Below are 17,613 nucleotides of genomic sequence, written 5' to 3'. Positions count from 1 at the left end.
AAGGATAGCAACTTCTACATGAACATTTATTTCGAAGCACAAAAGTGACTCCAAATGCTTATATTTACATTTATAATTTACTGATGCTCACTAGGTATTCTTTTTTCTTTCCTTTTTGCCATGAATTTTTAAACAAGATGATCCAACTGAACAATGTACATGCAGTTCAATGGTAGTTTGCAATTAAATGTGTCAGGCATCTGTGAACGTCTTAACTGGCCCTGTGCAAGGAAAAAAAGGAATGGCTCTGCAATTTAAAAAGCACACAAAATTAAACAATGTTAATCTCTCCTACACAAACAAAATCTTATGTAAGCATCCATGCTATAACTATCAAATAAAGATAAAGACAATAAAATGTTTCCAGGTAGAACATGCACACACATACTGATCTCTGGCAGTCAACCAAACCAGAAAATACTATCTGATGGTGCTAAGAAAGGAGGAGTTCAAGCATGCCCCTGATCCTTTCTTCTGTAAAAAAAAAAATTAGAAAAACCTTCCAGCTTTCCAGTTAAAAAAATAAATCTCACAATAACTATGCCATGGCAGTATGATGCTTAACTAAAACCTAGTTGGGTGGATTTGAAGATATACAGAACCAATACAAACTTACAGAGTTCCTGTTCATTTATTTGATCTATTTAAATTGTAACTTACCATTCAACCACCCAAATACATAAATTACAGTTTTCTCCTAGACAAGAGAGTTTTAAATAGCGGTAGCTGTCTGATAGACTTGAAAAAGAAAACATTTAATTTCCTCTTTAATTCACTCTAAATTATAGTATTCCAAGCCGGGGTAAAACATCTCAACTATGAACTCTCCAGAAGAAGAATAGTTACAGTCCTCTTTCTGTTCAGCCAGGGACCTAAAAAGCACAACATAGCTGTAAGATAAAAATCCATCAAACCCAAGTTCTGAGCCATCTGTGTGAAAGCTGGGCATGCATTTTCAGTGGATGTGTCACACAAGGGGCACTATTTAGTAGGAAATAATCCCTAGAAGTGAAACTATAGACCATGAAATGTAAGCACTTTAATCCATACCACATTGAAGTAAAATGTGAAATTAGCGACACAAAAAGTTTAATACAAGCTGTTTACTGGTACCACTGTCCTCCAGGAAGTTCCTAGGTAGCTTCATGTGCATGATGAGAGACATCAGCAATTTGCATGAGGGAGCAAGCTGATGCCTCTCTATCAAACAAGAGCTTCTGGAGGCGGCAGTGAAGTTGCTGAAGAGCTGGGCACCACTGCCAGTTCTTTTAACTAGCCAGAATCTATTGGTGTATCAGAAATGGCAATGCACCTAGGACAGACAACCAAACCTTGTCCATCACTCAAAAGTACCAACTGCATTTTTTTAATTATACCTCACCACTGCAAACATCAGCACAATGAATAAAGTCCACACATTTCAAAAGCTGAAAAAGCTGTTTGTTGAAATACAGAGAAATTAATAATAGTGTACATCAATCAGTCTACACATAAAATTGCAAATCTGTTGATAACTACAAACAAAAATATTTAACCAACAGGTTTTCTGGACCTCCTTAAGAATTAAATTTCAAAATGTTTCCATCATTTAAACAAAATGTATCTCTCTGGTTTGCTGATATTGGCTGGATACCAGGTACCCACCAAGCCACTGTATCACTTCTCTCTTCAGCTGGACAGTGGAACAAAAATATTACTAAAAGCTCATGGGTCCAGATAAGGACAAGAAGAGATTACTCGGCAATTATCATCATGGGCAAAACAGACTCGACCCGAGGAAATTCCTTTAATTTATCATGAATTAATTCAGAGTAGGGTAATCATAAATAAAACCAAAACTTAAAACACCTTCCCCCCACCCCTCCCTTCTTCCCAACCTCAACTCCACTCCTGAATTCTCCACCTCCTCCTGCCCATCACTGCAGAGGGACAGGGAATGGGGGATGTGGTCAGTTCGACACACGTCATCTTTGCTGCTTCTTCCTTCTCACACTCTTCCCTTGCTCCAGCATGGGGTCCCTCCCATGGGAGACAGTCCTCCACAAACTTCTCCAGCATGGGTCCTTCATGTGGGCTGCAGTTCTTCATGAACTGCTCCAGTGCGATCCCTTCCGCAGGGTGCAGTCCTTCAGGAACACACTGCTCCAGCGTGAGTTCCCCCACAGCATCACAAGTTCTGTCAGTAAACCTGCACCAGTGTGGGCTCCTCTCTTCACAGGTCCACAGGTCCTGCCAGAAGCCTGCTCCAACATGGGCCTCCCATGGGGTCACAGCCTCCTTCGGGCATCTCCTTGACCCAGCTGCAAGGAGACAGCTGGCCTCACCATGGGCTGCACCACGGGCTGCAGGGGAATCTCTGCTCTGGCACCTAGAGAACCTCCTCCCCTTTTTCTTCAATAACCTGTCTGTCTGCAGGGCTGTTTCTCTCACGCATTCTCCCTCCTCCCCTCCAGCTACTGTTGCACAGCCCGTTTCCACACTCCCCAAGCCCCCTTCCTAAATATGTTATCCTGGAGGTGCTACCTCTGTGACTGATGGGCTTGGCCTTGGCCAGCAGTGGGTCTGTCTTAGAGACAGACAGGAGGGAGCTTCTGGCAGTTTCTCATAGAAGCCACCCCTGTAGCCCCCACCACTACCAAAACCTCGTCACACAAACCAAATACACTCTCTGAGACTGGAAGTATACCAATGCAAACCTCCAAATCCCAACGCTTTTGAAACCCAAGCACTAGCCTAAACATTATCCCCAGAAAGCATCATAATATAGTTTTTTCTATGACATTTTACTGCTCAAAGATCAGTCTGACTACTCATTTTTCCTCTACAGCTTATTTTGATGTTTATAACAAAATACTTCAGGCAAGTCTTTGTTTTCAGTCACAATACAAACCTACTGACCTAGAATGGTTACTCTTAACTTACAAATATATCAGAAGAAAAAAATGTTGAAAAAATAATTTAAAATATTACTAAGGAAACTGGACACAGGTTAAGAAGCTGGCAGCTACTTACCATTTAGCAATACCAAAGTGTATTAACAATTACTGCTAAATGCTACTTTTCTCAATAACTCTCTTGGCTGTATTAATTTTTAATAATGCCTCAGCAGACTTTCATTATAGTGTTTTAAAGATCTCATTTTGCTAAGTATAAGCTATTTACTTGAATTTCAACTTTCTAAATAAATAGAAATGCCAAGGAGTTTTTCTGAAGTCAGGATTTGTTTTTGGACCACAAACAATTTCCTCCTATTTCCCAGGAAATCTTCAGGATTTCTTAAAGGAATTTTAAATAAAAATTAATGTTTGCTGCACTGTCAGCTGCAGCTTGTACCATGTCCTGCTTGTACTACGAAGTACGTGCTCTCCTCAACAGCATATAATCTATAAAATGCATTCATAAGGAAATTTTTAAACCAAAGACTCTTCAAAATCTAATGCAGAAAATATATCTATATATATCTATATATATCTATCTATCCAGTTAAGATGTACTGCTTAACTGAAAAAAAAAATCCAACTCTCATCCTCAAAAATGCCACACACCCCCAAAAGCTCTAGTACCTATAAGGTAATATATAAAGACATAACATGATTGTAGACATAGTCAAGAAAACTGAATCCCTACATCAGCATGCTGGCACCAGTTTAGTTCACGTTACTTAACCAGCTTCCTTACCAAGGAAGCTTTAAATCTATTTTAACTGCACAAAGAGCATATGAGAGAGAAATTTTGAAATAATAATTTAAACAAGGCACTCCTAAGATTTCTTTGACCTCCAGAAAGGATTTAGATGGTATCAGCACTTCAGGCTTCTTATGACTTTTTCTACCCATCTGGATAATATCAGGTTTTGGTACAAGACACATCTAGGATTGATCTCAGCCAGAAGAAAATACATTATATATGCTGCTCTCTTTTCAGAGTGAAGAAAGTTTTGGCTAAAAAAAAAAAAAAAATAAGAGCTTGACTGACTTGAAATAAGTTGAAAAGCCAGTTATGCCATAACTAGCGCAGAAGAGCTCAAATACAAGTATTTGCATCCATTCTAACTTCAGAGGACAAGCTAGAACCACAAACCAAAGCTGTGAAAAATGATTAAAGAGCTTAATTTGGGACTACAAAAACCAAAACAAACCAAAAAACAAACAAAAAATCCCACAACAAAACAAAACAAAAGGTATTTTCTACTTACACTGAAACCTCTTAACTGCTTTAAGTTTAGTTTCAAGAGGAGGACTTCTTTCTTAAAAAAACCTCAACAATTAAGCATTTCAAAACCCACATGTGGCCTTAGAGTCTCGTATTAACAGATGGTGGTAATTCCCTCATACACTTCAAAAATTAATAAAACATCATACAACCCGTCATTTCAAGGTCTCTGTAAATCCAGGAGGACACTGCATCACTGAGAGACAATTACCTGTTATACTCAGGGTTTTCCACTCATATTGTTAAAAGCGTTTTTCAAAGATAAAGCTTCCTTTCAGTGGTATAAATTCTTAATTGCTATACTTCACCTAAACAATATACTTACACTCTTTTGTGCTGATACTTTTAAGAACAGACTCAATTGGAGATACATGAGATTTGACGGTCTAAAAGGTATCAGTTTATACAGTTTAGCCTCATTCAGTTGAACTTTCTGCTTCCCCTTTCCCATCTTCCTTTTGAGTGCTACTTGTAGTTACACTAAAGGCTTTTAATACATGTTTTACATTAGTTTGAGCTGTTGTATTTCTGAAGAAGTGATAGCTTGCTTAGTAAACTACACCTTCAAGTGAGAAAAAGGATTACAGACTTGAAAACTGTTTAACTGAACCAGGACATGCAACGAAGCAAGTAGATCCAGATTTCTTCTTAATCAGAATTTATTTTTTTTTTAAGTTATTCTACTATAATTAGTTTTCACTTTTAATACAAACCATTTATATTAGTAATAAGGGAAATCATTCGGAATTGTGAGAACTGGCAATAACCCGCTTCTGGCTTTTAGAAAATACCTGTAACTATCAAGCTCCTCATTAAAGAACAGTCTGCTCCAAAGACAGTATCAAATCCTCTTCAGTGAGCACCACCTTTAAAATGTTAGATACTGTACTGTATCCACTGTCAAAGACTGATTCTTTCCCAGTGACTAAGCCAACACAATGTTCCAGTCACAATGTGTTTATTATCATACAAGTTACTTTGAACAAAAAAAATATTTTCTTTGCGTGAAACCTGACTAATAAAATTCTGTTACACAATCATCTTTGCTTAATATATTATGGTTTCTAAGTAACATATAGTTCTATGCACACAAAATGCTATTGAACATTTAATCTATACCTATTAGACTTTATATAAAGTCATGAAACTATTCTTTCCAACAAACTCAAGGCAGAACTTCAACAACTTTGGCTCTATACTGAATATTATTATTTTTTTCTGTATCAAGCATCTGTAACTTTGAAGACTATGCCAATAGCTCTTTATTTTAATTTCAATTCATGCTAATTCATTGAAGAAGTACTTACAATACATGTTAAGAGTCACAAAATTTCACGAACTCAGTATTAAGCCATTAACTTCATACATTTTCAGCAGAATATCAAATGTAGCTACATGTTATATTTCTGAAATTCAATAAATAAAGCTTACCTACAACCATAACTGTGATCTGCAGAACTGACAGACACTCTTGGGTTTGTGTGTTTCATCTGAGGCTATCTATTACCAAGCAGGCACAACAGATGAAAAGCAAACACTCACTGCTGTGGCTTATGGAAGTCTGTTTTCTTTCTTGGCTGCATGTGGTGCAAATTGTCCTTTGCTGGGTTAGGCATAACAATATTGACTGGATTATTTGTGGTAGATATTGCAGCTCCTACTGTGAGATGAGGAAAAGGGTTGCTCTAATTAAAAGGCTTCCCAGACTCCACCTCCCACTTTTTGGAAAGGAAGCACTGTTATCTGCACAAGGAGAATAAAGATCTAAATGTGTGAATGATTAAGGGATTGGAGCATCTGACATACAAATAAAGGCTGAAGAGAGCTGGTATTGTTTAGCCTTAAGAGGAGAATGTTTGAAGGGATCTTATAAATGTGCATTTGCATTTGTAGGAGGGATAGGGTGAGCAGGGAGTAGAGACAAGGGAGACAGACCATTCTCAGTGGCACCTAGTGACAGGACAAGCAGCAACGGGTGCACAAAACTCCACTTAGAACAAGTAAAAACTTAACATGGAAGTCTCCATCCTCAGAAATATCCAAAACTGAGCTAGACAAGGCCCTGAGCAACTTGCTCCAGTTGATTCTGCTTTGAGCTTTGAGCATGAGCTCAAAGCATGTCTAGGGACATCCAGGGATCCCTTCCATTCTTAACTGTTTCACAATCCTTTGAAGTTCCCGTGATACTGCTAGTTTATGAAAGTGCTCTGACAATGAAGTTTTGTAGTGTTAGTGCCAAAGAGAAGGATGAAGAGGCAGGATCATTAACATGACTTAGATGAAAGGAAAAGTGTGTTGAATATGAGCCCAGGATAGTATGTTAGAGTTTATTTTCAGATGGACTCAATTCACTTCAGCCTTGGAGAGCAGATGCAGCTCTAACAGACTCTTCTTCTAAGTCCATTTCTGCCTTCACAGAATGCTATCTAAGCTATTGGAAGATGCAATGGATGTTGCAACCTTTCCACAAGGAACAAAATGGATGAGAAAATCTTTCAAATCACCTAAAAACTACATAAAACAAAACCCAGAAGATTTCTGCAGGGTGTTTGGGGATATACATAACCATAGCTGAAGACACAAAAGAAGCAGCAATGAAGACTTGCAGAGCCCCAGAGACTGAAACAGGGAGCAGGGGCTTCACAAATCTCTTTAGTGAAAAAGAATTAGAAGAATGAAGTAGCTACCAACTCCTGAGCCTCTTGCTTGGAAAATCTTATTCAGTCAAACAAAGTCTTACACAAATGCTTCCATAAGTTTTAGCTACCCAGTGTATCAATATTAACAGCTAGGCCATCAGTCACAGATTTGAGTCACAAATACCACACATCTTGCCATTTACCAAAACAGATAATGTATTTCACTGGAGTAACAGAAGGAAGAGAGGAGATGCTAATCTTAAATTTTTTTGACAACTTTATGGCAGGAAACTCCTTGGTCATGGAAGAGTATGTTGAGGCAAACAATCCTATTGCACATGTAAACACGGAGTTTCAGTGATGGCTTTTGTTGGAGCTCTCAGTCTCAAAAGAAAACAGCAAACATCGCCAGCCATAAAAGTATAACACGCCACTAGTAAGGTTCTGTAACCACAATGCCGCTTTGAGAGATCCCTTGATAAGTTTCAGCTATTAAGATAAATATTATGATTTTAAGGAGAACGAAGCTGCTTTCTTCCTACAAAATTGGGTTTTCTTCTCATTTCAGGAAACAGCTCTTGCCCCTATGTCTCAAAATTGCAATTCCTGCAGCTAATGCCCTTCTGCAAAGGTGCTGAATCCCCAGGTCCATTCTCCAGACCACTGGAAAGCTCATTCTTCCTGCATAACTTCCTTCTTTTACATTTGTAGGGCTTTACCCTTTCCAAATCTTTAGGTACGTTTGCTGGAGAGATGGAGATATTCAAAACCAGCCTGGATGCACTCCTGTATGACCTGCGCTGGGGGAACCTGCTTGAGCAAGGCTGCCACAGAAGAGCCAATACATTCGTTACGTGTGCTCCAGTCTATTGCACAAGGTGCTACCTCTACTTCCTACACTGATGTTTAGGCTCAACACCGGATGGTATCACATGAGCTCTGGTCTGTTTGGTAGTGATAGGACATGCCAGTGAGAAATAAACACACTCCAGCCTTTTGGAGATTCACTGGTCTTTCAGAGACCCCCAGTGACTAATGTAAGATGGCCTTCACGGGTCCTCTGAAGACTGCTTGTTTCAGACTCACCTGGGAAATCAACTTGCTGCAAGACAGTGTGTATCTACAATAGCAATCTTGCTAATGCTGAAACCCAGGTTGCATTGAACTGCCTTGCCAGTGCACCCACGGTCCCATATTGTCCTTGGACATCCTAGTCCATCCCCAGACTAGATGACCTCCAGAGGTCCCTTCCAACCCCAACTATTCTGTAATACTGTGAGATGCTGGAAAATTAGAGATGACAAAACTCTGTAGCCACATTCTGATGTCTATGTTCTACTATGTTCTACTGGAAGGGAGAGACAGATTCCCCATTCTGCTAGCTATAAAACATAAATTCAACGTTAAGTAAGAATGTTCCCCTGATTTTAAATAAGCTTATATAGATATAGATATATATATTAATTAGAGGTTCTTAACAGTAAAATTGACATAAGCAGATTTTTAGCTCACAATTAAATCAAGACATTTTTTTGGATGCAGTGAGCTACACAAAGTATCACTGAAGAGTAAAAGCAAACTCTAATCGGTCAGGCATGAGCAATCCAAGACAGGGCTTGGCTTCAGTCAGTTCATTACTAGCATGTAATTCATGGTTACTATTCTATATTTAATGAAAGCGTACCTTACTGTTTCCTGTAACTCTGTAGTTTGTACAGTTTCCTTTGTGAATCAAAGGACATGTTTCCAAATTCATATTTGTGTTGCACAAAACAGAAGAGCACAAAATGAAAAATAAAGTATGTTATAGTGGCTCTTAAAGCAGACAATCAAAAGTCAATAAAAGTTAGAAAACATTATGTAACTGAGTATTTGTCACAGAATATGAAGACCTAAACAGAAAAAAATAGAACCCAAACAAAGAGTGAGATCATGTAAAACTAATTACAATGCCGTATAGCTGGTACTGGAGTTAGCTTAGAAGGCTCTACTCAGAGAATAATTATTTCCAGCCTTCTTTCTATAGTGTGCCAATATGACAAAAGCCATCAGGTACCAAAAAGCATGATTAAATGTACTCAAATGAATAACAATTTCACTTAGAAGTTAATGTCTTGCTCTATCTCACTTTCAGCTAATTCAAAAATCTAATACCTATTCTGCATAGTTAGGAAAGGCTTCCAACTGTAAACAAAGGGGCAGTGAAAAAAACCCCATCATTTTCTAAATACAGAAGTCAAGCATTTGTAAACAGTTGAATAGCATAAGCAGTATTCACATTTATCCAGTCTTTCAGTGAGTTGTTACATTGGGTTGCATCAGTGAAATTGTTCCAATTTTAAATTAATGCAAGGCAGTCACATTATGGGGTTGTATTAACAGAAATAAATTGACATCACTGGTATAAATCTCAGTAACACCAAAACTACTTAGACTTACTGAAGATTATTATTGTCCATGTACTTCAAAATAGAATAAACTCCAAACCACAAAAATTACCAAAATGCAAATTTCAGCAGAGTCAGTAGGCTAATTAGAAGTTGAAGTCCTTCTCTACTGGAAATAACAAATAATCTTTCTCTTAGAGATGAATGCCATTAACAGTCTTCCTAAATTTTAAATTATGAAACTATAGCTCAAATAGCTGAAATCCACCATAATCCTATAGCTGAAACAGGTAATTCTATTGTTAAGGGGGAAATATGTGACTCTCCACAAATAATCCCTCTTTTTTTAATTGTTCATTAACCTTACGTTGCATATCATATATTGAATATTGTATCATTCATAGTACATCCAAGCCAAACCTCCACAACACAGAAGCGGGAGGTACATCATCAAATTCAGAACAGATGTTTCAAAGGATCTGCTGCCTCTGATTATAAAAACAAGTTCTAAATTTGATTAAGACTTAAAGAAAGCTTAGGAGCTCTGTTTATACCAGAATTAATAAAACTCCACAATGGGGTATTCCTAAAATGGTGAAAGGTAATTAAGGATTAAATTCCATCAAAAAATAAACAGAACTTCACCAACATAAACACACGCCACTATGCTGACCCTCTGGCCACCAGGCACATACAAGATATTGACTAGTGAGGTAGCTGTAATCATACTGATCCATGTAAAGTACTACAAAATGCTCTAGCAACAGGAGAGCAATCCAAGTTGATTTGAAATGGCAGATTTACTGAGATAGATTAAGATACCAAAAAAAAAAAAAAAAAAAGTGCAGTACCAAGCAACGAACAGGTAAGATTAAGAGATTGATTTAAAATAGCTTGGATAGCTTATTAAGTTAACACTGCTGTGTTAATACTGTGCACAGTACTTATCAGGATATAAAAGTCTCAGTTTTGGTACTAACTTAATCACAGATTTCATTCCACTTTGAGTAAATTAAATATGACGTGAAAGGGGAATGAATGCTCCAGTGGGAATTTAGAGATGATGTTGCAGTTTTGGGGTGTTGGTTTCTGTGGGTTTTCTAAGGATGTAAAATTGAAAGTGATTCATATTTGAAAAGCATGAGTGGAGACACTGAAAAGCATTAACAGGGAAGAAAAAACTGCACCACAGCCTCTCATACATCAGCCTCATGAATGCCATGAATGAGCCGTGTCCCTTGCCTTCTATGCCTCTAGGCACTCATCTAAAAACCAAGGGGTGTGGATGACAGTGAGGGAAAATATGAAGGGGAAAGACTGGTGTATAACCAAGTACACACCTAAATGCTTACTCTTGTAAAACACAGTTTAAATGGGGAATCAGGTCATAGTTTTATAAAAATAACATCTTGATAGAGAAAGGTGCTAAGCTTTTCCTTGATGCAAAGGGATAAAACATAGGTAGGGTCTCAAGTGGGAGTAGGAGGAAAGGCCAAAGACTGAGGGTGTTTTATTAATAGCAGTCTCAGAACTTTATCACTTCAGTGTGATAAAAATAATAAAAGCACCTTTAGGTATTCACCTCTCTTATAATTCTTGAACTGAATCCTGTAAAGACAAGTAAGATGTAAAGCTAAGAAGAAAATAACTGTTCAGAGTTAAGTGGTAATGAATACTCAGTGTTATGCTCACCATGACAGATTTTTAAAAGTTATCGTCTATAGAAATGTATCAATCCATCACACCAGAACCATAGCAGATTCCAAGCCACCTGCTGAGATATCACTAGTGCTTCATGACTGATAAAAGGACTGAAAAAACTTCCGACCCACAAACACCTACTGTAAAAGCCTAGGTAAAAAAGCCAAAAAAATCAATCAGTTATACTAAAACAGATTAAGTGAACATTCAGTCATTCAAAGATTTTCTGCAATGGAAATTAAGTTTTCCATCAAAATACCAGTAAATGACAACAGCTACAGTACCCTTAAGTAGCTGCCCCATGGGACACTATTACAATTTCTTGCATTTGATACTGGTCTTTTCCTACGGCTCTGGTAGCTCCTACAGTAACTTCCAGACATAACTTAGTATGGAGATAATAAGAGCAGGATAAAAATGGATCAGTGGGACAGACAATACCTTGGACAAGGACTGCCACCTCCAGCTAAGAATTACATAAAACAAAATTCACGCACGCAAAAAAAGCCCCAAACTTTGCCTTTTTGGATAATATCATCTATCAGCAGAGAACTATGCTACAAAAATGGTAAGGCTTCTATCAAGAAAATGGAGTAAGATTCTCAAGCTAGTTCCGTAAGAGAAACAGAAGTCACATCATGGTGGCTAAAGCTCACGAGGCCCACGCTTTCTCAAAGTACAACAGCATTCAACAAAAAAACGTGATTTTTTCCTCCCCACACAAGAGTAGAACTGTGCCATAGGATGTTGCAGCAACAAAAACAGTAAATGGATTCAAAGAACTCAAATATCAAAAGCCAACTTCAGCTCAAGAAGACTCTTAAACAACATTTGAAGAACTACCAATGGAGAAAAAAAAAAAAAAAAAAAAAAAAATCTTTCTTACATATGCCTCCCTTTACATTCTTCCTCATGACCACTACTACAGAGAGCCTGTAGGGTGAGAAGGATCTCTCGCATAATCCAGCCCATTTGTTCTGAGGCTGAAAATGCCACTCATGCAAGTACACAATGTGACAGAGCACTAAAAAATGGCTTTCTTCTTGTGATGGGTGACTAACACTGAAGTAGGATGGAACAGCCAAGAAAATGAGAAGAGCTACGCAGAAACGTGGGCTGTAGTCAACAAGAACAGCAAGAGACTTTTTGAACTATGCCTGATGTTTGACCTACTTCTTATAAGCATCCTCTTAGCCTGATAAAACATACGTAAAAGCTTTCCAGATTGCACAAGTAGAACTCTGGTCAGCTACACCTGCATGAGAAAATAAAAATCTGTTCAAATCTGCATCACATCATCTGTTGAAGATGCGTAGGTAAAATGAGCAGCATGTGTCAGCACGAGTCACAATTTTTAGTATCCTGTTCACCTTTCTTCCTTCACACTGCTGTAAAATCAGTACTACAAAACTCAAAATCAAAAATTCTAGGAAATTCAAAATGGAACAGAGAAAGCTTTCTAAAAGTTGAGAAACAATGCCATTTGTGTAGTCATGTCTGATGAAAGCTAGCAAGACAAGAGACAGTTCAAAATATACACTGAAGGGAAAATTCCCAAGACCATTAACATACCAGAAAAGCAGAGAATTAAGGAAGTTGGCAAAAATAACGAAACACTATTCAATACATATTATAGGAAAACTAATTAAAGCAATGTGTTAAAATTTTTAAGAGGAAATAAGCAAAACAAAAATACACTTGAAGTAGAAGAATACAGGTGGATAGACTGACCCACTTCCACCTTAATATCATACTTGCTGGAGCATATGGTGCAGAACTTTATTTTAAACAGTCTAATATATATCATAAATATAAAAAGGTATCAAGAAGCAAAGAAACTATGGAGAATAACAGCAAGCACATCTATCATAGCAATAACAACATTCTTGACAGTACCCTAAGAAAACTAATAGAGCTGTTCAAAGGGGAAAGGCCTCTTCATCAATAGAAGCACACAACTGGTGTCAAAATATCCCCAAAGAGAAATCACTAAGAGCAATTAGAGGATTATGTTGTTTGCAAGGAAAGCTTTTTCCAGTTTGGTGCTTTGCAGTACACACAAGGGTCAGTGAACACACATGTCAGATCATGCTGAACCTGGGAATTCATATTAGACCCATGGACCAAAATAAGCACCATCATAGAAGAATGCATGAGGTATAATGAAGACTTCTCTCCTCTTTCCAGAAATGTAAAAAGAACTGGAAGTAGTTCATGGGCATTAGCATATGAAGGGCTGAACTGTCTCTCCACTATGTTTTCCACTGTAATGCTAAACAAGGAAAAATAACACAAGCAATACTAGAAACTCTACCAAGTGATACTCTATTAAACAAATTCACCAGTAGAACAGAACTTTGAATCATAGTAAGTTCAGAGGAAAAAAAAAAAAAAAAAAAAAAAGTAGTGTCTCCAAATAAAAGGAAAGCATCAAGAGAAACAACTAATCCTGTAAACAGCACAGGCATGCCCAAGAACAAAATACTGCCTGAGCTGAAAGTCAACTGTTAAAATTTAGCAAAGCTGAAAATCCAACAACATATTAGACATGGAAAAAGATTTTCAGCACTGCATAAAAAGTACTTTATCACCTCACAGATACAGTAAAACCTGGTGCCCGTCAACATCGGAAGGTACCACATGAAGGAAATCTGAAATGCAGTAACAAAGATCGCAGTGTGGGGCCACCAAAACAAACATTTAAAGGCAAAAACTGTATAAGACAAACCCTGAGAAGAAATTCAGCAGGAAAGAAGAGTGACCATCTCTATGACAAGGGCAAGCCAAACCAAAGTTTTGTCTCAGACATTTGCTGCTGCTTCAATGCACGTGCAGGAAGAATGAAAAGACTTATTTAAGAAGAGAGCAGTAGTCTCAGACAAGAACATTTTTTAAAAGTATCTCAATCTATAACTTCTGATTCTCCCCAATAATAAAAGAAGTTGCAGCTATGCAGAATTCTGATACTAAAAAGCTATAACCAAATGGCTTATAGATACCCAATATGGTATACTATAGGTTATATTTCTTTCAAAGATTTAACATATCAACTGATAATATCAAACTCAGATCAGCTCTATAAGCACTGTCCACTCATTATCATGCTTGCATCCAATGTCATTTAGAAATTGTAAAGGCTGGAATGGAAAAAAAAAAAAAAAAAAAAAAATCAAGTTCAAGTTCTCTCTACCCCCACTCACCCCTCAAAGAATGCTTCTAAAGCACAAAACTGCATTTTATTCAAAGTTGCTATTATAATCCTTAATACAGAATCAGATCATGTTTAGTAGTTTAGGGATATGTCATTAGCTTTACTTTGTATCTGATTGTTTCAGTGTGAGTTTCAAATGGGAAGTTTCAAATACACAAATGTAAGTTTCTGACATTCACTGCCCTGAGAATAGAAAGATTAGCAGACACAATGTAACTTCTCTCTGCTGTGGGAATACAGACTATCGTATATTCGAGTCCATCTGTTAAGTAATGACTGATCCAGAATGCATCGCTACTGCAGCAGACTCCCAAGCAGTTTCACATTCATATATGTCTCTCAATGCTGAGAGCAGTGTTAAACACTCTTGCATTTATTTTTAAATATAAGTGTAGTTTTCAGCAACAGGAATTAATTAGTAGGTAGATCTTGTAGGCAAGCACTGTATGTCCTCCATACAAATACCAAAACATTCTAACCTCCCCCACAAAAGACAAGCCAATGTTAGTCCAGTTGCTGATGCATTAACAGCCAGCATTAAAATAAGCTTAAATATCAGTAAGAAGAATGAAAGAAGAATACCAGGAAACTATTAAATATATTTGGATCTGTTATGACCTATACAAAGCCAGTTAACAAAATAACTGCATGTCATTCCCTTATTTTGAGTGTTACTTTTAAAACAATGGGTAATAATCCAATAAAGTTATGATGACTTGTACCAGACTTGTAAAAAAAAATAATTTATGAATCACATTTCAGTTAAGTGTCAAAAAGCTTGTAGAGAGGAGTGAGAAATATACCAGATTACTGTTTCAATAGATTCACAAAACTATTAGGGCTTTAACCCTGTGTGTTCAGATAAACCATAAATATTAAAATGATCTGATCAAACCATGTCTTTCCCTGCATGCTGCAGCTTTTCCATTCAGCCTGTGCTAGGTCAAATGCAAAAAAACTGTCAAACAGAAGAATACATCATTCTAAAGTGTTTGAAACAAAATATATTCTCTATATGAGTGGAGGTTAGAAGTATTAAACTCATTTGAAACAAAGGCAGTTTCAATTAATTGCTATTCAGTTTCGAGCATTTTGCTATCCTGTTTTATATGCAAAAAATGAAGATATTTCATTGACTGAACTGCTTCACCAGCTTTGCTGCAGAAAATGTTGCATTCAGGAGGAGCAGCAAATTGCACATAATTGAAAGTGATTCATTTTTAGATCCACTCGTTTGGCTTCTGTAGGTTCCTCAGGCTTTGGTGTAGGTAGCGCAAAAACATTAAGTCATACAGTCCTGCAGTAACTCTTTCGCTCCATGAAGTGAGCAGATGACTAAGGAGCTACATTTTAGCATCTTCTCCTTGTTTCAAGCTATTTACCAGCGTATAACAGTATTTTGTAATGCACAGACCTTAAACAAAATTAGCAACAGCTCTTACTTTGCAGACAAGAACGTGTTTTAGAAAGCATGGCGGATTACTAAGACATGAGCAACCCAACACCATACTGCAATACAACTAACTCTTTATTACAGATATTAAAGCATATTAAATCCTTGCAAAAAATCTCCCTCCTCCCCCTTCCTCTACATATAATACACAACAAGCTCTAAGCTAACGGGGTTAAACCTTCACATGTTTCAGCCACTAAGAAAAGATACCAGCTCAGGCTGCTTTTTAAAATATTTTTCAATTAAAAACAGATAATACATTCACACCACTCTTCTTCCAATGGGGAAGCCACCAGGTTATAGGGCAGCGTCCAGAACACGAAACTGCAAATTACTTAATCTCCTTATTTTTCACATTGTGAATTGCACACACTCCCTCTCTGCAGGAGACGGCCGGGGGGAGGCACTGGGAAGGGGAAGAGTGGCCTGTGTGCACTAGGTAGGGTCCTGCGTGGAGTTTAGGGAGCGCTGGGGGGGCTTCTGTCACACGCACGACGAGGAGACGAGCAGGTCGCGCTATTAACGAGGAGAGAGAGGAACAAGAGGAGTTTGGGAAGGAAAGATGGTTGGAGAAGGGCCGTACGTGTAGGAGGGACACGGGGGCAGGGAAAATGAAGGTCCCTTTCGGGTTGCACAGGGCGGGGGATGAGTAGGGAGCAGCCCCGGCAGGAGGTGGGCAGCGTGGGCCGGTGCCCAAGGGCCCGCTGCCCGCCGGGGCGTCACCGGGGCGGGGTGCCCGGCCGCTTACCAGGTTCAGCACCGTCTCCACGATGTCCCGGTTGCTGACCTCCCCGACCTGGATGAGTCCGATGAGGACGGCGAATTTCATCCGAATATTGCGGATCGGCACCGACGGGTTAATCATCCCCGCGGGGAGCACCACGGACCCGGAGCCCGACGCCCTCAGCTCCCCCATCACCGCGACGCTGCTGCCGCCGCCGCCGCTGCCTGCACCGCTGGCCCCGACGGAGATGAGTCCCGCGGGCTGCGGGTCCGGCCCCGTCACCGGCTTCTCGCTCGCCATTTAACCCCCGCCGTTACCGGCACCTGCCGCCGCCTCCCCGCCCGGCCGGGCCGAGCCGCGCATCCACCGCAGTCGCACCCGGCGAAGCCGCAGGGAGCCGGGCCGAGGCGCAGGCACCGTCCCAGGAGCCGCTCCCCCGCTCCGCTATAATGAGTGATTATTATGGGCGCCGATGCCCCGTTAGCCGAGGGCTTTCCAGCGGAGCCGCCTCCCCGCCGCAGGGCGAGAGGAGCGGGCGCCGCCGAGCGCGGCGCGGCCCGGCAGAGGCGAGCGACGCGCGGAGCTGGCGACGGCGCGGGCGATCGCAGCTGCCGCTGTTGTTGTGGAGCCGAAACCGCCGCCGCTCACGCCGCCATGTTGCCGCCCCCTGCCTGCGGTAGCCGCCAGGGCGCCTGCGCCGAGCCCGTCGGGGGGCGTGGCCGGCCTGGTTCCCCCCAGCCGGCCGGGAGACAGGTGAGCAGGTGCACGGGGTCCGCGCTGCCACCGCGGCGGCGTGAGGGGCCGCGCTGTGGCGCGGAGCCGCCGCCTCCCGCCGGGCTGCCGCGCACCGGCGCCGCCTGAACTGGCAGGGTGGCGGCGCCCGCCGGCTTCGACGCGGGCCGCCGCGCCTGACCTCGCGCCGCCGCCCCAGGGCGCCCCCTGCGGGAGGGGCGGGCCGCAGCCCCACCCATCGGGCTGCCCGCCGCGGGTGGCGGCCCTGGGCTGCCGCAGGCATCTGTCCAGCAGGGTGTCCCCTCCTGCCCCCTCTTCGGGCATGGGGAGGGACTGGGGAAAGCCTGGGGTCTTCCAGCCTGAGCTAGTGTGCTGCTTGTTCAGGAAGAGGGATATTTTTCCAGAGTTCGTGTTGACACTTGCATTCGTGGTTCTTGGTGGTGGTGTCGTGTACAGAGATGTCTAGTTGACAGCAGTTTTACTCAGCCCGTGGGTTTCAGTGGTGCCTCATGGCAATAAGCGTTTTTTCAAGCCTCTCCAGTATTATATCAGAG

The 17,613-nt window shown here is 40.4% G+C and overlaps 1 protein-coding gene across 13 annotated transcripts in view; it reads right to left on the bottom strand.

Annotated features, from left to right (window-relative positions):
- NBEA (neurobeachin) overlaps nucleotides 1-17,006 on the bottom strand; it is a 490,360-nt gene extending 473,354 nt beyond the window's left edge. For all 13 annotated transcript variants that reach the window (XM_065051668.1, XM_065051676.1, XM_065051716.1 and 10 more), the window contains exon 1: nucleotides 16,352-17,006. In XM_065051668.1, the coding sequence (XP_064907740.1) occupies nucleotides 16,352-16,627 (276 nt within the window). In that variant the 5' untranslated portion in view covers nucleotides 16,628-17,006. The remainder of the gene's footprint in view (nucleotides 1-16,351) is intronic.
- Nucleotides 17,007-17,613: the final 607 nt, after the last annotated feature.

This window comes from Columba livia, chromosome 1 (assembly GCF_036013475.1).
Source record: "Columba livia isolate bColLiv1 breed racing homer chromosome 1, bColLiv1.pat.W.v2, whole genome shotgun sequence".
NCBI lineage: Eukaryota > Metazoa > Chordata > Aves > Columbiformes > Columbidae > Columba > Columba livia.
This window is presented reverse-complemented; position numbering and strand designations above follow the sequence as displayed.